Raw genomic sequence first — 23,949 nt, 5'->3', positions numbered from 1 at the left:
TAATAGGTTTGTTCACATCAGCGATTACAAAGCGCCAACAAAACATACGGCGTAAATTAAAATCAAGCGACAAGGTAAGCCAGCCATAAGTACTAATGGTAGTATTATTTGCGGCGTAAAGTTCATAATCAGTCTTAATATGACGTCGTTGCGCACGCAAAAAGCTAACCGGATAAACACATAGATCGGACCCGGTGTCCACCAAAAACTGAACTTTTGTTTTAGCGTCAGTAACAAATAAACGCTTTGACACTGGAACACTTTCACTGGCCGCTACGAGCGACCGATCTACTAGTTTTTTGAATACGCACAAGGGGGAATGCACTTATCTGCCTTTTCCGCATACTTGTAGTGGTACCAGCACAGGCGCTGGCCGTCGCCGCTGGGCTTGCCAGCTCGCGGCCGGTTCCTGGAACGATTACGTGGCTTGCCGCGGGACCTCGACCGGAGCTGACCCTGACGGCCCCGGGAGGTGGACATCGCGTCAAGCCTTGACGCTAATGCGTCAATTTTCTGGTGCAACTGGTCTATCATGGAACCAGGAACGCTTGATGACGACGCCGCAGCCACCTGATAACCAGGTCCGGGCGGGGTAACTTCATGCACCTTGTCCGCCATCTGCGCCACGGTGTCCAAGGGCAAATTATCCTGGTAAGCGACTATGCTTTGCAACACTGTAGGTAATCGACTCATCCACAAATGGCGAATAAAATCATCCGGATAATCTGCACCCGCTAAACTCCGAATATGCCGCAAAAACTGGCTCGGCTTCCTGTCACCGAGCTCCTCTTTCGACATCAACTGCTTTAAACGCTCCTGCTTAGAACTTGACAAACGAGCTATGAGTTCCCTCTTGAGGGTGCCATATTTATCACTCGCCGGCGGGTTGGTTATAATATCCTCAACTTCAACCGCGTATTTATACTCCAAAACGGATATGGCATGATAAAACTTGGTAGTGTCACTCGTAATCTTTGTCAACGTAAACTGGCCATCTAGCTGAGCGAACCACATAGTCGGCTTATCCGGATAAAAGGGCGGTGGCTTAACACTTATGTGGCTAACGGATGACTCACTCGAACTGGCCCCCGGTCCAGGGACCTGCACAGTCACCTCAGGTGCGCCCTGATTACCATTAGGCATTTTGAACTTAAAATTCAAAAGGTCTATTTTAAACTTGAAACTGTACTCAAAATCTTGAAAGTGTAATGCTTGTTTAAATATAAAACTCAATAAAGTATGTAAAAGTTTTAAATACAAACGTTTGTTATAAATTAAAATTCAAAAATGGCCGTCACACCGGTTACACGGTAATATCTAAAAATGTCCGTTACACAACTGTCCGTATCACGTCGGGGTCACCAATTTATGTGGTGAACTAGCCTAATGAGAGAAGTAAAACCAGCTAGTTTCCACACTAATTATATATATTGTCAATAACGGCACACAAGAGTCACAAGCACAAAGAAAAGAAATAAGAGTACAAAGCACAGCACAGTATAGTTGAAGAGAAACTTAAAGTAAGCACAGGAGATAGAAAAAGCACATAAGGATAGCGTACATAAAAAGAACTAAATTTATAAGCGCTATTCGGCGCGCAGCGCAAACCGAATATAATCCAAATGTAAGCGAGTCGGTGCGTAAGCATTAACCGTTACTCGGGCGGCGCGAGCGCATGCGTCCAGCCTCGAGAGTGGATATCTGCCGACTAACTAGTATTTCCGAGCGCGCACGAATGCACGCTCGGGTCACCGATCTACGGCGAAGCGAACCGAGCGATAAGGCAAGTTCTTGTTCACCGCGCTCGCGTCGCGCGGAACCGTAATGGCGTTTGAATATAATAACATTAATATTATTTATTAATATATTAACAATTAAAAATATCTGTCGCCACATATTAACATTAGCATTAAGATAAAAATTGTCACTAACACATAATGATCCAAGTTGGTCGTGAATAAATAATTTATTATTATTTATTATTATTTATTTATACAATATAGGTAATGACAGGTTACAGGGTTACAGCCACAGGCCATAATTAAAACTAGACCGCTAGGACTCAAACCGAACATGACATCAAATTACGTCATCAGGTATCGTATAGATATCGTATTTTAATGTCAGAATAATTTACAGTTCAATTCATTAAAGTATTAAAATTAAGATGAACACCGCTTAACCGTAACTCTTCAAAAGTGTCACCTACATTAAATGGACACAAAGCTTTTTATTATTTATGAAAACACAGTTACATCGGATCGTGAACCAGCGAGGCTGCATTACGTAGTTACTCCCCTGCGTTCTAATCCGGAGATCTTATTTAAAATTTATTGAAGGTAGGTTTGATACAGAAAAAGGCGAAAAGAAAAGTGGAATTTCAGATTCAGAAATGAAATGAATACGAGGCTTGAGGCGTTTCGTCGCCAATGAATAATTTATATTAGAACCGGGTTTCACAAAATTACTTGCCATCTCATTTTGAAAGAGTCTTTCGCCTGCTGAATCGACTGCTAATGCGATGTGATTATATAAATACTGATAATATATTTTAATCTACTTGCAGACAGGAGTTTAAATCGGTTTCGTTTTCATATTTTCGACGACCAAATAAGTCAACCACTTCAGATATAAATTGTAATCACAAATAATGATACAAGAATGTATGTTTTAATGTCATATAATCTTAGCGATAAGACCGCCTGTTGCTACCTTTCTTTACATTGTAAATCTGTTTTTTTTTTTAATTTGTCTTCTTTGTGGTGCAATAAAGAATATTTACTTACTTACTTACTTATAATCTGTAGTGGTAACGGTGTAACCTTATATTAAGTATTCATTGGGTTAACGAAACTACATCAGTCAAAATATTTTTAAGCCCCTACTAGATTTGTGAAGTTATCTATAGGTACCTCACCACTTGGGGCGATTTTTAAGGTATTTGATCGCCATTATATTGATAGCTGAATATTTAACCCTCAAATATAGGAAACATGAAAATGAACTTTAATATACCAATTTTATTACGTATTTTTTTTTGTTCTATTTTTTACTTTATTTTATTATGTATGGTGAGTAAAGTTTATCAAGAAATAAATATGATAGGTTAATATTGAATAGGTAAATACTTGGAATTAAGTGTTTGCAACTAAAATAATGGGCTGTTGAAAGTTGTCTTGATTCATACAATATTTTTAAACAGAAAACGAAAAAAAAAAACACCTCGTATGTTTATTAGGAAACTTACCGAAGAAACTTTATTTAGGAAATTTTCAAGACGCACGCTCACGTTTTTCATATCTAAAAGAACAGCGGTTACAGCGTCATCACAGACGGAACAACGAACGTGATTGCCACCCCTGCGTTAACTTCGTTAACACGAAATGAGCCTTCAATAGCCAAAGTTAAATTAGGTTAAAGCCAAAGAGGGGGTAACAAAATAGCTGTTTATATTCTTCTCCACTTCGCTCTTTTACAAACCCAGTTAACATAATAGGTTGTTCGCAAATATAAGAAAATACCTTTACCGAAAATGAAAATTGAATGTTAATATTACCGTATCGAAATAGAGAGTTAACTTGGATATTGAGTCATAGCTCTTTGATTAGCTAAAGATGATCCTATATTTAGAGGAATTGTTTAGTTGAGTTCTTAGGCATCATACTGATACATAGAAGAAGAAGAAAATACATTTATATATGAGAAAACAGACACGGATGACAAAAACATGTCGACAATACAATGAATTAACATTTAGCGCTAAATGCCATAAAAGGGTCACAACTCAGCATGTAGCTGGCAAAGCCAGCGCTGTTCTTCCGTTGTGACCCAGGAGTACGCCGTTCTACGACGACGAGGCGGTTATGCTTTAATTAACTAAACTATTTATACACTGCAACATTGCGGCAATTGCCGTATCTAAAACAGCCCTAACATCATAATAAACGGATAAACTAGTAGGTCTCCAATTTCAAGTATACCTAGGCACTGCAGCCACCAACTCACCAGTACGCCTGGACTAGAATGGCAGCATACAATGTCCATTTGGACATAGGTACCTCAACTTTGGCTGTTATAGGTATGTACATCTACATGTAGGTACGAGTATAATACGATTAATATGATGAATGGTACAGTGACACGAATAACACGAATAGTGACCACTACGCATACAGACAAGATCGATGAGAGCTCAGCGACAGCTTTTTACCACTTGTTTACTTACTGTTTTATCTCCCCATTTTGTGTTCGTTGATCGTCACAATTCACTTTTTAATACCGTGTGTGCTAAGTGCTAACAACGATCAATCATAGTATTACGAGCACGCGTCTTGCTGACATGGATGAAGTCTCAATCTATTTTGATCTGTATTTCAATAGCAATAGAGTTTCCTTGGGTATAGACCTCGTCGCGTGTAGTCCATGCGTGACCCGCTCTTGAATAGCGACATCCTTTTGCGATTGTTAAACCAATATGTGCCCGTACAGTTGGCAAGATAAATACCTTAGAGTAACTTAATGTCAATAATGTCGGTGTTAACTTAACGTATTGGTTATTGGATCGTGGAAACCAGAATAGAGAATTTGTAGTGGTAGGGCAGTAAAGTTCATAAAGAAAAAAACCAGGACAGAAATTGACTGACTGTTAACAGACTTCAATTATTAGTTTTATTCCCGTGATTTAAAAAGGGTCTCATATATTATCTGACTTTCTTCTTCTTCCGCGCGATGTCCCGGCTTTTTGCCACGACTCCTGGGAGCCTGGGGTCCGCTTGGCAAGTCATCCCGAGACTTGGCGATGGCAATAGTTTTTACGAAAGCGACTGCCATCTGACCTTTCAACCCAGAGCGTAAACTAGGCCTTATTTGGATTAGTCATACATATATTTTATTTTATTTATTTATTTAAACTTTCTTGCACAATACATGAACAGTACAAATGGCGGACTTAATGCCAGAAGGCATTCTCTGCCAGTCAACCATGAGCCAAACCGAAATATCAAAGTATATTATCAGACTTTAATAGATATGTATTATAATTATAATAAATATTTCCGGAAATTCATTTCGTGGTTTATTCTGAAGTCGCGCTAGTAGAAATTGTTTCCGCAACGCAATAAAAAACCACGTTGTGAGGTATTTAATTGTTACCAACCTTAGAAAACATAAGGAACGTGCAATGGCTTCATTATGGTACCACTACAAAGTAAACTCATTATGAAGTCAGTCAAAGTTGCTGACTGTACTGTATGAACTTAATACCTGGTGTCAATCATTGTAGCATGCCGCGCTCGTGTTCACGCAACTAGATTACGAATTTCAAAATGTTTCCGTTTTTACTATTTTCAGGGGAATGACGTAACACTCCTATTACTGCTCTAAACCAACAATATTTCATTAAATCGTGTTACAAATTAGTTGCAAATTAATTCCATTTACTTTGATTTACCTTGACATAACAAACAACTTTGCAAACTAGCTAGTTGCAAGCACTAAAGTAGTCACCATTGACAACTAAATATGTGCCTGTATAAAAATAAATCTAATATTATGACTGTTCAAATTACAATTTTTATATTAAATTACACTTTAATATAACATTTAACGTTTGCGATTTTTTCCGTCTCAAGCAATTTTGCGTAGCGGTAAACGCAATTAATTCGTTACATCGGAAATAATAAGCTAATATTTATATCTAGAGAAGCTTAATACGATATTAAGCTTTCGAGATGTATAATTATTAACGGCACCAGGCTGGGACACCAGACATGCCAGGCCCGCCGCAAAACTGATGGTGCGATGATTACGATCCAATTGCGTTGTGGGCAACCCATTGCGGGAGACACAATCTACGAACTGTATACACTCTCCAGAGTTTGACATAATTAGGGCATCAGTATAAATTCACATAGATAGAAACTAAGAGTAGGCCAGGGACAATACGGATCGCAAGCCAAAAACATTTTCACCTCAGCAGATCGAACAACGGTGCTTTGATGCTTAAAAACAGTGAGCAGAATTAGTTTTTACTTAAAATTTGCAATAGGGGAAAAAACAGATTTTGCTGTTTCTTGTATAAATTACTATAAAACAAACATACTCGTGTGGCTTCACGTAATTATATTTACCTAGTTGACTGCAATATTACAAGAAACATGATTGTGTTGAAAATACTTGTTTCTAATAGGTAGGTATTTATACCTTGCCAGCTTGAAGGGTTTAGCCGTAACAATTTGCATTTGCACAGCATTATATCTCTTGATTTTTAAGATACGTCAAACATTTGCTTAAGATACGATATGTATTAGACATGCCAGAGTCAAAAGTGACGTTTCTTCAAACAAAAACGTCACTTTCGACACTGACATACTCAATCCATATCGTATCTTTAGGAAATTTTGACGTACCTATCTTAAAGTTCGGATCGGGCCGTTAGTCTTATAAATTGAAGGAGTGAAATAGGGACTTTATTTCTAATAATTCTACCTAGGTCACGCGGTAAAACACGCCAAAACAACCTGATCCTGGGTGGGTAGACAAGTTGCCAATCGTTTTCGATCCGTAGCGTAGCGTAGTTATTACTCTTTTATATCAGCGCGAGAGACAGACAGTTGCATTTCGTTCGCTACGGAGCGTTAACGATTAGTATCTTCTACGATACCGATTAGTTTCTACGCACTCTGTTGCTTTTACTATAACCTTTCAAATTTAACTTCTACAATAGGAGGTATGCAGAATTTGGTGGTTTTCCAGGGCCCTTTCAATGAAGACGTTTATTGAAAATTGTAGAAAATTCGTTTAACACGAAAATTGGCTTTATATAAGCTTAAAATTAAATGCAACGAGTAAGGTGTTTACCGTGTTGTATATAGAGTTGAATGAGACGGAATAAGATGAATGCGGAGAGGGGCGGTATAGGAGTTGTCGCCGCGGTGCCGCTGATGTCGCTAGTAGATGCGCGAACAGTAGAAATCCATTTTTATACTAGTAATAAATCTAAATTTTACTGTTAGACAATTACACTGTAGGTACTGCATAATTACAATCAGCGTAATAGGGAAATAGCTTAAATGGAGAATGTTAAAGTTTGTAGCCAAATACATGTTCAGAAACTAAGATTACACTTGGACTTGGCAATTATGAGCAGTAAAAATTTTTAAGGGAAGTCTGCGGCTGGCTTTACAATTATTGAGGCACTGTAGTCATTGAATTTACAACATAACGAGGTCATTGCAGAATTTCATATTAGATGGGCATAAGATTAAGAGAATTTGAAACCAATGACTAACTACAGTTACGTGCAAAAAAACTTAAAAACAAAGTAGTCTTTCGACTGCGGAAAATTACAGTAACATGCAATTGGTTCAATCACAAACGCCAGCCAATTAGGTATTATTTATTATACCCAATGAAGGTGAATTTCATGGTATTCAATTAATCTAGCAGCTTAACAGGCACACATCCCGAACAGCATCATTAATAATCTTTTGACTTACCAAAAACATATATGTATAGAAATATAGACTGGTCATCAATGCGTCTCTGTAACGGAGAGTATAAATCATATTATTAAAAAAACAATACGCAATCGATTTTACTTATAAACTAGTTTCAAATGGTCCCCGAACGAAGGTAGCTTAAAATGTACGTTCATTTGTCTTCACACTTACAGATTAATTAATGGCAACACTTCAACATCAATCGATAAGGCTTAACCGCACTATCCCCACATAAAGAAGTCGAGTCACGAGTCTCGAGTGTGTACGATTTGGGTTCCCACTTGTTTGAGAAAACCGGAAATAAATATTCTCCAGGACGACTAATTGGTTCCCGTTGGATTCGACAGGCGTCCTCTCGCCCGGCGCTGCGGTCCGCCGCATAATTTATTAAGTCGACTGTTACGACTGCTAGCTTTATATTTACGTGCCGACGTTGCAAATCGGTTCTTAGATTGCAATAGTTGAATTATACCTCTGATGGTTCAAGATAAACAGTTTTTCTGTACCTACAAGTCAGATTATTAATAATATTGTCCAGAAAAAATGAATAAATAAATAAAATAATATAAAATATAAAAAATAGTTATAAAATATAGTTGTTTCTGTGTCACGCTACTGATATAATGAACTAAGTAAATCTCTCTTCAGAACTGTACAGACTTTATTTGCTGCTCGGCTACATTTACATGAATGTTCGAGGCAAACACAATTTCCACGGCGCGCCGACTCTCAATTCTTAAATAAGCCCGCAACAAGAAGCTCACTCGTAAAACATTAAATTGATCTTGAATAATTCCGGCCGCGGAAAATTGTGGATCCGTTTTTCACATCTTTAGCTCAACGTTTTTGCCCATTTGGATTCCGGACCGTACCCAACTGAGCCTGTTATCCTCTAACTTTGCCTTCTCGTGGAAAAACTCGTGCTATTACCGTAAATATCAATTTGTATGAAACTAGAGGGAGGAGTCGAGCCGGGAACTTTCTGCTACAGTCAGTTACAAATTGAAGCTCCTTGGTAGGATTTGAAATTTTGTAATTCTGTCTCTGATAAATTATGGAAAGATGACCTCTAACGCTGACGAACTTTTCACTTTAATCTCCTTTCCGCTTCGTTACTGGGCCTTGACGCAATATATCTCGGCATGATGTATCCTTTCTCGTAAAAGAGATACATTTTAACGACAGCTGACTCAGAACTTCGACTGTAATAATGTTATACTTTAGGCTTACAGTTAATTTTCCAACATATTTTAGAGACTTCTAAGATAAAAGATAAATAATAATTCAGTATTACATCTAAAATTTAGATGTAATACTGAATTATTATTTATCTTTCATAATCTATTAAGCGAGTAAACACGTAAGATTCATTATAAGTAGTAATATACAGAATAAACTGGAAGTACTATTCCATCAACAAAAAGTCTAATTCAGTTCTAAATTAAAGTTAATGTGACCAGGGGGTTGCTGCCAAGCATTGTCCTGCAAAGGTGGACGTAGACACTCCCTCAGGGCAGGGGAGTGTCGTTGTCGCAATAAATTGTTTACCGAAGTCGATCCCTGCAAGAACAACGCAAGAGTAGTATTATAGACGACACGAATTTGACCATTTATGAACCGTGTTGCCACGGAATAAAGCTTACTATTGGTTAATGAAGTGTGTTGAAGTTTATAAAAGAACAAAAGGTATAAACATGTGCGTTTAAGTGCAAATATCAAGTTTTCATATGAATATACATCCGTGCCAATTTTGACACATCTCTGTGTTTACCTACTTTGTATTATATTACAATGGCATTGCAAAAATTGTGGTCTTGATTTGAGTTAAACGTGTGAGTGGAATATCTGTATATTGAGCAATAGCGATTGGTTTAAATAAACAGATGGAATTTGTCACTAGGTACTTAATACAAAAAACTGGCTGGTTAACCTTAAGATGGAACATTTTATGAAGTTTTGTTTTGTTTTCAAAGTTGATTGTCAATTCCGTTTTGAAATACGTTAATAAAGTTCACATGAATGTCACCCCAGAGTGTAGGTATATCTGTAGATTATAAAACACTCCGTTTCAATGCATCTAACTAGAGATTTCAGTAATGGCTGTACTAGATGCTAAAAGATGAAGTTTGCCAGTCGACACGTCCCGGGGGACACGTTTCAACAAAGCGCAGTTAAACTCCCGATTCTAGGGCTAATGCATATTTAATACCTAGCTGACTAAAGTTTCCAGTTAAGGTGCTCATAAAGCGCTTGGCGTGACCTCTGCAACCCTTGTCAGCATAGTTTGACATATTAAGCAACTATCACAGTGCACACTCCTAATATGACCTACTTCCTAGCACCAATTAGTGAACGGGTTAAATCGCCTGTGGCAGATACGTGCATGTGTTATAATATAACGGAAAATTATAATGATGGAAATTATTTATTAAACTTAATTTACAGCAGTCACTGACAGTTTTTGATATTTTTATAATAAGTATAGGTAATTAAAAACTGTAGGCCGTGTGTATTTACGCTATTTCAATCACATGTTAGGTAAACGATAAAAAGGGCGTTCAATACTTATTATCAGATTACTCAGATTAGGTAGGTATTTTTATCTCGTCTTAATCTCGAAGTAAAAAGTATATTTAGTTAGACGACATTTTTATCAACTGCAGACTATGTGGATATCTTGTTATATAAACGATATAAAGTATCAATTTAGCAACTCTCGTGTAAGCCTGATAACTGTTGTTTTTACAAAGCTTTCATAGCTTATCAGCTAAAAATCAATGTACGAGTATCTGCCTGTTTTACTTATGCTGAATAAGCTATATTTTACTCCTACAAACGCTGGCCAAGAGGTGGGACTCCAAGATACCGCGGCGATGGATTCAGCTATACCACAGCGGTGAAATAAATTTTAAATTTTGAATGAATTTAATTTATCAAGTTGTTTCCTGTGTGCTAACATAGTTTCTTAACATAATTGTTACTAACATACATTTTATTTTTATTGGAGTGTTATTTCGTCACACGTTTTGTTCTTATACCAACCCAAAATAAAAGTTACTCTTATCCAGGCTCGCAACGTTAAAATCTGCCTACTATTTCTGTCGCATTCAATGAAAAAGGGCCACCGAAATTATATTTTAAGTGCTCCCTTAGGCCGATGAGGTGATCTTGGTCGGTCAACTTTTCCACTTCATTTAACTTCCTTACTTATATTGTACATAATGGCAGAAAGTCGGGACTTCAAAAAGATTTAACAATGCCTATTTTGAGGGGTCTTTTCCTGCCTATTCCTGCATTTATCTCTAACAAGGCTTTGTGATATCGCGGCGGCACTAAGTAACTAGAACAGATTGTTACAAAATGTTAAATTACAGAAATCTGTACCCCTAGTGTAAATAAATTCCATTTTGAAACGTGACGTACGCGTTTGCGTTTAGTCTCATTTTGTATTGGATTTAGAAAGAGCGCGCCAAGCGGGACGTTTTGGAAACTCAAAATCCTATACAAAAAGAGACTTAACGCAAACGCGTTCGTCACGTTATGATGTCGATAAAATTTACACTAGGGGTACCGATTTATTTTATTTCACGCTGTGGAGTTTGAATTTAAAACTGGAAAAATATATACGTAGGCCTTGTCTTGATCTTTGCTTAATCCAGTACGATGCATTCAGCTTCTTATTTTACATTTTAGGAAGACAACAACTATATATGTGGCTACGGTGTCAACTGGGGACCAAGAATTTGTTATTCTTGGACGGGAAAGTGGCCATGGTTTAAAGGATATGGCAATATCAGCACACTTTATGTTTAATTTTATCACAAAATAACTAAATAGCTACATTATTTAGATATAGTTTTTAATTACTCTTATAGTAGTAGTAGTAGTAGGTATAGGTTAACTGGAAGAGATCCCTCTTAGGGATAAGTTCGCCTTTGTACTTTGTACTACCAAATTATTTGCCATCTGATGTAATCAATAGTTATTTTCCTCGTACAATAAAGTGTTTACTTACTTACTTATTTTACATGGCCAGTTTTTTTCGGCAAATACGCAGAATGTTTCACGCATCTACGCTATTTTATACAAAAAAATAATGGCTTTCGAACCAGTTTTAGAATCAAAATTTCACACTTAAATACAATAACAAGCAAAATCCTGAACTAATTTTAACACTTCAAAGCGATTTCAAACTCAAAAGCGCCGTAACGAAATCAAATTAAAGATATTCCTTAAAAGTAACTATACAGATATACACGAATGAACGTATTCTCTATAGAGGAATAAAGCTCGAGAAGATTCCCAAGTTTAATTATGAAGTTAATTAGATCGGTTTGATGAAAAATTCAAATCCTTACTCAAGTTAATTTCCTCAGAATCTGTGGGGGCGTTTTCTTATTCACATTCTAACAGATGAATTTAATCCAGATGAAGGGAGGTTCTTATAAATCATTATTAACTGACTAATAATTGCTCTACATTATGTTTGTCGTTTATTAGAATCTACCTACCAAATGTTCTTTAGTAATAATAAATACTACTGGAGTATAATTAAAACCATATTTCTGCTTGTACCTAAATAAAATATTACGTATTATTAAATAACAAAAATTTGCTCATCTCCGTTATATTTAAATTTATTTTTTATGTCATTAAAAACGTTAGAATCTTTCCATAATGCGATTTCTAAGTCATAAATACATACATTACGCGCCTGCATATTTTTTATGGGTTTTCGTTTCGGGATGAAACTACCTACCTCGACAAATTAGGTACAGAAGATAATAATATCATATGCAAACTGACACTATTTAATGTTTTTAATAATCATGAGTATCAAAGATACAATCATTACTTAGAAATTAATTCAAAGCATAACATTAACTCAATCTAATGACATATTTATGAGCTGTGACATAAAGTAGGACGTGTATGCGAATAATAAATCTGTCGTGAAAGTTAACGCCCGGTCACAAATTGTAATTTACCGTCATGTGTGCCGAATGAATAGTTAAACTTCGCCATTGATACACACCGTCATATCGTGTTAATATTAGAATTATTATAAACAACTTTTAGTTCTTGTACTAAACTAGGCTTTTACAGCGAGGTGCAAAAGTGCATACCAACTTAATGAATGAATTCCAGTCATAAAGTGGGTATTCACTTTTGCAACTAGACAGTAGTAACTAGACTGGACAGTAAACTGCAAAATTGCATGGACATATTATGATGTAAATACATTCATTAAGATGCAGTAGGTTCAGCCAACAGAGTTTTTGAAAAATTGTAGTTTTAAGACCACAATAAGGTTGCCAAAATTTTAATTAGCAATGAGGTCTTTCTCTACTTTCAATAATAACTTCGTTGATTCGAAACCCGACTTGTTAACTTCCCCCATAAACAAAAATCATAAACATAGGGTCTAAAACGGATCTTTAATTTTTTTAAATAATTTTGCGCAAAAGTTAAAAGTGCTTCTAAAAATGTGCAATTTTATTTTTGATCAAACTCATCGACTACTTTTTTTGTTAAAATTTACAAGAAATTATAATTCAAAAACATTATAATTGCTATCGCGGCCATGCACAGCCTTCTTGTTGACGCTTACGCCCAGTAAGAGTGAGAGAAAAACCTGAACCATTAAGGGAGAAACAAATGGCTTCACTTTGAAAATAATAAATATACAAGAATGTAGATATATGGCTGTGCGTTTGCAGCCAGCAACCAAGTAACAAGACTGTTTTAGCATATGCCTATAAAACAAACATTAAGTTTTAGTAGTACATTAAATTTAATAACATCAAACAATCGAATGTACAATTGTCTTTAAATTAGTGCAAAATAGTAAATATTAGTGCAAATAAATATTAATAATTTCAGTTTCTGTATTACAGTTTAAAGCATTTATGCACAAATTGTGTAGTCACAAAATGGAACGTATTTATTTTCTAGTTATCTGCGTTGAAAACAGAGATTTCATTCATTAATTTGTAATATCAATCCAATACAGTTCGAAATAGACAATAGGTTAACGTTAAATGTAATTAGTGAAATTTCAACAATTTCAAATCTACTTTGAAGTACCGGAAGTGAATGAGTCGGGGAACTATAAAGTCAATTGGCCTTACGGGGATTCGAACACAGGACCATCGGCTGCATAGGCAGAGTCACTACCCACTAGGCCAGACCTGTCGTCAAATATACATAAAACAAGTTTCTAGGGAAACGATCGTAAAGCTTAGGAAACTTTGTTTACTTGGTGTATGATATATTTGAATTAAAACTAACTAAAAAAGCTTCTGAAGTATTTAATAGTAAAAGTAAACTGATGAATTTTAAATATTTGGGCACACCAAATCAGGACTACCGATTTCACATTAATTTAATTATGGCTATAAATCGAAGAATTGCAGCGTGCATGTGCTCGTTAGCAAATAAATTTAAATACACTGTCTTTTACGCAAGTTGTATATTGCTCTTTATAGTTCGTGTCATCCACGATGACGCACAGATTCGTCGAATCTGACCTTTAATGCCTTGAAAATACGAGTCAAGGTATGCGTTTTCGTGAATGACACGATCTATTCTTAGCTTCAGCATAAATCTTGAAACTAAACAAGAACAATGCCAATTACTTGCTTCATTTATGTGACTTATTAAAACTTTTAACTTTTGAGGCAAACCAGTCAAATTAGATCCAACGCCCAACAGACTGGCTTTGCTTGTTGTTTGTCAACTCCAATATTTAACTTGTTCCCTGCAGTTTCGAAGTTTCTTCTATCAAGAGCACAATGGCTTAGAAAATAGACGACATTCCCGTGTTTAGTTTGAAGTTGCTATATGGTTCGTGTTCGGGCGGAGTAGTGATAAATTACACTGAAGCGCTCGGTGCGTGCAAAATTGAATTTGTGGAGAAAAATTTTCAATCGAAAACTTTAGAGGTGGAATTCGTAACGATAGGTTTTACATTTTCATGCAATTCACAGGAACCAGAATTATAACAAAAATACTCTTTATTTACCTAAAACATTGGAAATATTAGTTAAAAGTAAAAAATAGTTAGAAATTAAAATTAGGTAGAATTTGATAATCAGTGCCGCTCGAACATATTTATAAAGAAAAGGTTCAATTTTAATAAAACCACAGTACCTATTCCTCTCGCGTCGAAAGGTGGTCCTTATGACAGTTCCTTCAAGTCTCTTTTGGTTGGGCTAATTTAAAAAATAATAGAAGAAATATGTTTCTACCGTATGTTTATTATTTTAATGTGCTAAAAATGTCCACGATCGTTTTACGTGAAAGCTGCTTCATAAACAAAATAACTGTGACAGGGACCATAATTTAATCTTTTTTATCATACTTTCTCGAAAAAGATCTTATTTCATGCAGGTATACTGAAGGACAAAGGCTTGTATAGTTCCCTCGGGTGTTATAGCTTAACAAAAAAATCGTGTCACTAATTGATACGAACCAAGTAGGTATGAATGAGTTTTATTTTTGAAATACTTACGTATATAATTTATTTTTACTCTTTATGTTAAAAAATATTTTATTTGATTAATTTAAGATATTTAGCCGTTTAAAATATTTTAACAGAAATATCAATCGTGGCTGAATGCCTAATAGGTCTGTGCCTTCGATGCCTGCCTGTCAAAGAATGAAAATATGGCAGACGAATGTTTTTAATAGAAGAATCATTTAGCTTAAAATTTATTATTTTCTTCGCAAATGTGACGTAAAACATTATGTGTAACTCCGGGGGTAAGAATATTGCAAACTTGAGTCTTTAATGCACTCCAGCCTGCAGCGGTCATACATCTAAGGACCTCGTTTGCAAACTTTCACTTACCCCCCTCGTTGCACAATGTACTTATATCCTTATCTTTTTATATAAATATAAAGTAATTAAACCACAAAATAGTTTTTCTCCAAAGATATCCAACACCTAAAATAAGGATCATTTATATTCAACTCGTTAGATTAACAGGCTGTGACGTGGCAACAATTATATCAGGTGTATAGGTAAAATGGGGATTTAATTTACACCAATGTGATCGTTTCATTCACGACGACGCATGCCTTGACTCCTATTGTCATGTTATTTAAGGTTAAATTTGACAAATCTGCGCGTCATCGTGAATGACACGAACTACACCGGATTTATGTCCTCATTTAATAAGAAAGGGATGTTTTACAACAAACATGTGTGCTAGGAAGAAGAGAAGATGTGTAGCTAAAATACTTGCAGAACTTCCACAAATCTTAATATCAGAAATATAATATTAGTTTAAAATTTAATTTTGTCCTACTGTTAATAAAATTAGTACGTGAGACGTGCTGTGGTGATCATAAAAAAATACAGTTGAAAATAGATCGGTTATAAACCCCTGTATTAAGTCCTTACACAAAATATTCTGATGTTTAGCCGAACCGCCCACAATCTACCTACCAAGATCGGTAATATTCTTCATACATGCGTAAATCTAACTTTAATATTACCGAAGCAACTCGTTCGTCGGTGAAGGTAGCGAGTAGCTCGAAGCCCACTAAAATGCGGAACTAAGCCCTAACTGAGACTAGTTAGGCGAACTTTTCCCGCAGCTTTCATTAAGTCCCGATGAGTTTGTGCGTTTCCGCGGGAGATGAGTGGGAAATCATTTTATAGATTGTTCGAGGTAGTGGCTATGAAAATGGGATACATTTTCCTACTAACCAAGGGCCAACAATTTTATGTGAAACACTAGACCCCTTAGTTGATTTTTTGACAAATAAACGGACTTAAATATTCACGTTTACCTACCTAAATGTCTATTTATTTAGGTTTATCTAAATATTAATAATAAAACGTAATATAACAATATTAAAAGTCAGGGTCATTGCCTTCGTGAGATGAAGTAGGTACAAATACTAGCTGTACAGTACCTAAAAACTAATCTTATTAAACTATAGGTACTTGCAAACAAGTTTAGATTAAACTAAATATATATTTTTACAAGTAGGTATAACACAACACACAACGCTTCATAAGTATCTACCATTCTGTAACAGCTTAACAAAGAGTGGTGATTCTATATGTAGAACAATTTAGACTATAAAAGATACTTTAGGACGTGGATTTTAGGGATTTTCCTACATTTAGAAAATTTATGCGGAATTCCTGCTGACTGTACATATAATAATTTGAGAGAGCACTATTCGCTAATGAAGTAAGTACACTGCGGCGGTACGGGGTCAATTCTATCAAGGTGTCGCAAAAAGAGGAATATCTTACTTTCTTGGCAAAAGTCATTGTCGATTTAACAAATTTTCAAAAAACCAAACACACGTGTTTGTAATTTCTTATGTTTGTAGAATCTCGAATAAACAAAACACTACCAGAAGCGGCCCATCTTCCCGGTCTATCCATTCTTTATCTTTAACTACCCAATTCCGTCAGCATAAAAAGCGCTTTCTTGCCATTTAGCGCTGTTTTCGTCCTTTTTACCTCAAAACCGAGGCCATAACACCTCTCCGGGGTGCGGTAATATTTGCATTTAGAGCGAACGACTGATATTCTGACCTTATCGGGGGAAGATTGTGTTTGGGCTCGAATTCTGATGACACGGCGGGATGATACAAAAGTATGACTGTAAAGGAGGCTCAAATATCTAAATACTTACGACTTATTTCACTAAAGTAGAAACCAAACTTTTCAAGCGAGTCAATTTTCCAAACAAACTATATGAAATGAAATGAATGAAATGAAAATATTTAATTCAGACACCAAGTATCCATATTTTTGTCTACAAGACTGTGTTAGTAAAATAACAAGAAAAGTAAATAAACAAAAGACTATTTTATTTTTTATTAGACCTGCAACTGTAATCATTCCTATTATACAATTTTTCTAATAATCTTTTGTTTTCGATAATCAATATCGTGAATTAACAATAGAAATAAAATGAGATTTAAAATTGTGTATATATCCGATTTTATTTTGGGAAGTTGGTTAAATTTAATATTATTCCTCCTACAAATCCTGCTTATTCTCACCTGATTTACTGAAAAATCTACCCTCCATAATAAGGTTACAAACGAGGTGAAATTAAAATCATGATTAACCCAAAATGATATGAAAGCGGCAGTCAGGTCAAATTGCACAGGGTTGGCAACAAGTACGAAGAACCCTCTGAAATATGATTATAATATCCAGCCCCGTGTTTCCCTCACCTGTCCGTGATGCTTTTGTTTTTGTTTCCTTACCTAACGAGCATCCGTTTTGCGGTTAATTTGAATGCGTGTTTTTGTTACCTACTAGAATTTGTGATTCTTATTTCCTCCTTTTGGTGAGGGTTTTTTATCTTTTTATATGTTTGTGAAATTTATGGGTTGTGCGCCAATAATATTTTGTTTGGTATTACAGTATATAGTATATATGCGTGAACTAACTTTTTCCTGTCACTAGTTGCCATGGCTACGGTCGCCTGGGTCACTTTTAAAACATTGTTTTATGGTATTTAAAATAACCGAGTTCTTTCCATATAAATCGTGTTATTCACAAAGACGCGTGCCTTGAGTTGTATTATCATGACATTAAAGGTTAGATTTAACAAATCTGCGCGTCATCATGCATGACACGAATTGTAATGCTATTATTGTCATGCACTTAGCTGATGGGATAGAATAACAAAAAAAAAACTAGAAGTTCCAATGTTTGACTAAAGGTCACAAATTGTATGATAATAAAGCTGTACTCGTAAGTCGTTACTTTAAGACGGCAACCTTACTGACACTTTGCGTTTTATATTAATGAGTAAGCTTCCAAGACTGGCTAATCTCATCATACCTTTAATATCGCTTGCATAACTTACCCAACTCACCACCTCAGCATATTCTGACCTAAATCCAGTTTTTTATATTAATTGTTTCGTTCTCTTTCTCGCAAGGCCGCGCGGAGATTAATAGCGACATTTATCAGACTTTCGTTTGTTTTGAGTGTCGCTGTACCCGGTATTAGGTTGTTCACGAAATGTGCTGCTAAGTCTCATAATCCAATTTAAAATATTACTTCCTTTACTTAAATTGGGCATGTAAATAAAGTCAGCTCGTCGCCGTTGCTATCCTCTTAAACTGATTAAGTTGTCTGTAATTCTAATTGTTCTCAGTTTTATGTTCTTCTTTATAAGTATTCTGCGTCGTTTCCTTAAGAGAAGTTTTTACCTGTGGTTCTATTCGTATAGAATTTGTATACTTTAGCGCTTCACTGTAACGGAATGCACTTTCTGAATAATATGTACGTAGGTAGCTTAATTATTTCTAAATAATGTAGGTACTATGTTCCTACTATAATAGGTAATTGTCACTTAATAGGTACTCGTTAATATAAAATGTTATATAAATATGGAAACTTGACATAGAATCTGAAGAAAAACTGTTTTTTTTAACCATAATTAATTTATGAGAAAAGCAACTTACGTCGTTTAAATTGTAAGTATTTTAACATATCCAATTTCTTTTTTTTAATCATTAGTTACATACCATCAGGTTCAATGTAGCATGGACAATTTATTTCATTCATAACTTGTCCATGCACTTTTGAACACTACTGTACATTTATACAGTTAGCAACAAATATAATAAATTAAAAAACTGTAAACGCATGAATGTTGCCGTCTGTACAAGAAACTCATGGATTCAAATAAAATATCAATATTCCATAAAAAAGCCAGTAATATATATTATTAAATGCTACATTTAACATTATACATGGATGTAAACATCAGAACCTTACATGGCATAGTTACTTACAGAAAAATAAATTCAGGGACCGTAATTTCATATCCGCAACGCAGCCTTCGTTAGATAAAAAAAATTGTATGTATAAACCACTCAATAATACATATCACGCTAAAGTATAATAACAACAGATAAAGCCCCTATTAATAAAATAGAAACGTTTTTAACACGCTATTGGTCTTTTTGCTGACGCTTAATTTGATTGCTGTCGGGCGGCCCACGCAAATAATCTGCATACATTTGCAATCGGGATCCCGTCTAAATTAAAATAAAATTGACATCGGCACGATAGCAACTGGTACAGGGCGTAATGCGCTTTAAGCAGAAAATATACTAGCACAGAAGTTTGCATTCTAAAACAATACGTAAAAACTTAACCTATGTCATTTGTTTCGTAGTAGGTACCAATTTTTTTTCCAAGTCTGTTAAATATTGTAGTCTATGTTATATATTGTAAACCTGAACTAAGAATGTTAAGAAAGATACACCAGCGACAAAAAGTTGATGACGCATTTTTATTTAACGCCTTGGTTTTAGCATAGGATATCGTCAAACTAAAAGCTCTCTTATATTAAATGTTAAAAGGCATCGTTTCCCTTAAAACTGAGAATATAAGCATGCCTATTTTAATCTTAGGCATAATTCAGCGAAACTTTACGAGGGACGATCATAAAAAAATATTACCATAGAAAGGGGAAGTCGTAACATTATAAGACTAAAACATTACCTTAGCCTCCGTATTGTATTTACATTTTTAATGTCAATTTTCTGTGCGGAGCATGCTGAGTACTCTACGCACGAATGCGTGGGTTTTAGCCCTTGTAAAATTACGCAGTTAACCTGCAGTAAATATTACTGCGGTCTAAGCGAGAGCTAAATGTATGTAGCCTCGTGGTAACATCGGCCGTACCCACATGAAACATAATTTTAATGAAAGACGTATTTTGCATATATTGTAGGCTAAATACCAGAAAATTGGCAAAAATTTGCTATTGAGTCGATGCTGTTTCATAACCGTTCAATCATAATCTTATTTACCCACTACAATTTTTTTTTTTCAAGGGAAAACTTAAGTGGTAGGGGTATACATATTTTATCGCCAAACTGAGGACAGTTTGTTGGCGAATAGTGCGCTCCAAAATAAAGCTAACAATGTTGTGTCATACCTACTCATGCATTATACAAACTTATCTCAATCCTGTTCCCTCTCGGGGTTGGAAGGTCAGATGGCAGTCGCGTAGTACTGATGCCAATTTTGGAATTAGGGTTCCGAAAACCGCATCCTAGGTTGAATATGATTAGCTTTCCGAATATAATCGTCACCTCTGTTCATGTCAGAAGCCCCGTCTCGGAGTACGCTAAAGTCATTATGCAATGAATATGCAGCTGGAATTGATAGGAATGGATGGATTCGCACCTACATAATTATAGCGTAGTAGGTACTGTAGAAATCGCTATTTAGCGATAAGACCGCCTGTTGTTTAGCTGTACTTCTGTTGCTGTTTTCTTTCTATATTGTTTCTTATTGAGGTGTGCAATAAAAAGTATTTGTATAGTATTGTAGTGTATTGTATTATAATGCATACAAAAGAAGACTACCTCAAACATTTCCACAAGCATTTGTGTTGTGCTGTCCACATCCAACATTTCTTGCGACCTTCTCTTAATCTTGTTAAGGGATTTTCCATGCTATGTATACATTGCCTATTGTTACCAGAAATGAGACAGCCTGCTGAGAAATGAAGTTCATAAATCTCATAAAAGGTACCCAAATCAGAACCAACGAAAAGCGCCTCGAAACTATGTCGGTCTAACTAAATGCCTGGAGACATGCCAAAGTAAACTCGGCCCAACTCTAATATAATTTTGTTCCAGTTTGGAAACAAATCTCATATTCCGCTGCAAGATTGCGTCCATATGAAGTCTGTTATCTATTCAATATTGTCAAAGAATCTATGCTGAAAGTTTAACAAGGTTTGCAATTTTTCAAACCTTATGACAAGTAGCTAAAATTAACATCTAAAAGTTATTAGTTAATGATTTCTATTTTAATTTAATTGTTACTAGTTTTTGTATTTGACCCTGTAACGTAATATGTTTATGTATCAAGGAAGTCAACATAGCTTCCACTGAGCTATTTACTGAGAATAATACAGCGGATATTCAACTAAAATATTAGTATTTTATCTATTTGTTTGAATAACTATATGACAATAAAAATAAAAAAAATAGAAGGTACATATTATTTCTAAGTATATAAACGATTTTTGTTAAACAAACTTAAGTTCTTAATTGTAACCTAAAATAACAGAAGTAATTCACTTACAGTGATGATTTTTTGAAATAATTCTGAGTTGTGTAATATAAATAGAAATAAAATGAGAAATAGTCTGGAGTTTGTGAATAAAAATATCAAAAATCAACTCTACTTCATATTTAGAGTTCTGTGTCAACGGGGAAACTTTTGTTTCCCCATGTTAGTTCATCCGTCCATCTGTCCATGGCTTTACTCATAGATAGTTACCTAGTACTTAAAGTTGGAATGTGGTCAAATAAAATATACACGTATATTTATTCGGGGCGACATTCGTCAGTGAATTCATAAAAAAAACTTTATCACCTTAAAAAATCAAAAATGTTATCTTTAGCTTCCAACTATAGTTAGGTAATATATTTTTTTTTATATATTTTTGAAGTTCCATTTATAGCAGATGCGCAACACTAAAATAACCAAAAAAGGTACATGGTCCTGACGAGATTTTTTATTTTCAAACTTAAGTTCCATAATTTACGTTCGCTAAGATCTCATAACATCCAACATTGATAAATTGATATGTCTATCTAATATGTAAAATCATACAAAAATATTCTGAAGTAAACAATCCTACAATCCTTTGAATCGCATTAACAATATGTAGGTATAAACAATTCATTTTATTTGGAGAACTGCTTAATGTGCTCGGCAAAAGCGCTCGCTATGGACAAATACATTTTCGTCAAAAAAGGCTCCTGAAAACCTTACAAAAATACGTCGTATTGTGTGATAAAAAATCTCATATGTTCCTTTATGACAGGTGGAATGAAGAGAGGGCTAGAAAATACAACACATTGTACATAACGAAAGCACCTCCAGGAAACATATTATTATGACAAAAATATTTTATAAGGAGAGATACGAACGAGTGAGCTCATACAATTTACATTTTGATCACAACTGCCAGACTCGCTTCTACTTTCGCAAATAAAATGGAATGCTGTTATTACCGAGACCACTCGGGAGTATCATTAAATAAGTGAGGATCTATCTAGTTAAATAGTGAGTGAGTAGCTTAAAAACTCATCTAAAATTTCGTTATAAAATAAATCATTAATGTCATTATAAGTTTGCTCTATTTCTAACATGCCTACATTTTCGTATCTTTCGTAGTCTGGTAGTGGTTCAAAGACTGAGCTCACTACTTAATATATATATGTAGCCACTACGTGTTATATTTCCGACAACCTAGATATACCTACCTAATGAGTATTTCTTATGCTGCAACAACAACCACTAATAATGATAAAATTCAGGGATCAGATGCAGAAGACGGTAATTTTGGACATGGCGCGTAGTACGTCAGTAGTTCCTCACTCTGAGGCCCTGCCCCGCTGCTGGCGGCTTTATGTAATGAGCTTATATGTATTTTCTATTGTTTTGTATGTTTTTTTTTTATATTTTAATTGTATATCCATATTGTAAAAAAATCTTACCTGAGACGAATGATAAAAAAAGGAATAAAATTGATGATCCCCAATGTCTCCAGACAAAAAGGTATTTACGTTTTATTTACATTTCTTATGTCGGAATTAAGGAAGACATTAAAGTATATTTTTTAAATTGGGTGGACCATTCGAATTCAATCAATTATTACATTTTAACCAAGATGCAAATACATTATTTATTATAGCTTATAGTTTCATATCACATTTTACATAAATCATCTTATTCGTTGTTCCACCTAAGTTGTTTTATACATAGTTAGTTCACTTGCTTGTAGTAACTTTTGTAACTACAAACAATTAATTTTTACAAGACTGGAATTTCTGAAATAAAGTAAATGCCTTTTCAAGTATTTTAATTTCGACGAACGATGTTTTCAACGATAAAACAGAAAAGAACTATAAGGTCTTGCTGTCAAACTCTGATATGAAACTTTAGTGCCCATTCCTCTCGAGTGCTATAAATGCTACTGCTTTTATTTTCTAGTAGTAAAATTTATTGTGATGCCTATTTGTACCTCGCTACTTTAAGATTTGATTTGTAATTTTAATAACGTTATAAAAGGCATTTAACGATATTTAATCAACGACATACATAATTTTACTGTAATTCTTGGTATAAGGGGGATAGGATGTATTAATACTTCATCCAATATAATAAATAAATAAATAAATATTATAAAGACATTACACAAATTAACTAAGTCCCATTTTAAGCTCAATCAAGGCTTGTGTTGTAGGTATTTATACTATGACATATATAATATATAAATATTTCAATACATAGGAAACATCCATTACTCAAATACAAATATCCGTGCTAATACGCACACAAATAAATACCCTTACCAGGATTTGAACCCGGGACCATCGGCTTCATAGGCAGGGTCACTACCCACTAGGCCAGACAGAT

General features: G+C 34.9%; 1 protein-coding gene across 1 annotated transcript; it reads right to left on the bottom strand.

Moving 5' to 3' along the window:
- Window positions 1-291: 291 nt before the first annotated feature.
- Window positions 292-1,143, bottom strand: LOC133525865 (uncharacterized). Its single transcript, XM_061862270.1, has one exon. It carries the CDS (start codon window positions 1,141-1,143, stop codon window positions 292-294), a length of 852 nt encoding a protein of 283 aa, XP_061718254.1.
- Window positions 1,144-23,949: the final 22,806 nt, after the last annotated feature.

The sequence above is a fragment of the Cydia pomonella genome, chromosome 15 (genome assembly GCF_033807575.1).
Source record: "Cydia pomonella isolate Wapato2018A chromosome 15, ilCydPomo1, whole genome shotgun sequence".
NCBI lineage: Eukaryota > Metazoa > Arthropoda > Insecta > Lepidoptera > Tortricidae > Cydia > Cydia pomonella.
Note: the sequence above shows the minus strand (reverse complement) of the source record. Positions and strands in the feature narration are given on the sequence as shown.

Coding starts and splice junctions, on each gene's coding strand:
- LOC133525865 (XM_061862270.1), bottom strand. CDS start 1,143: ATGCCTAATGGTAATCAGGGCGCACCTGAGGTGACTGTGCAGGTCCCT.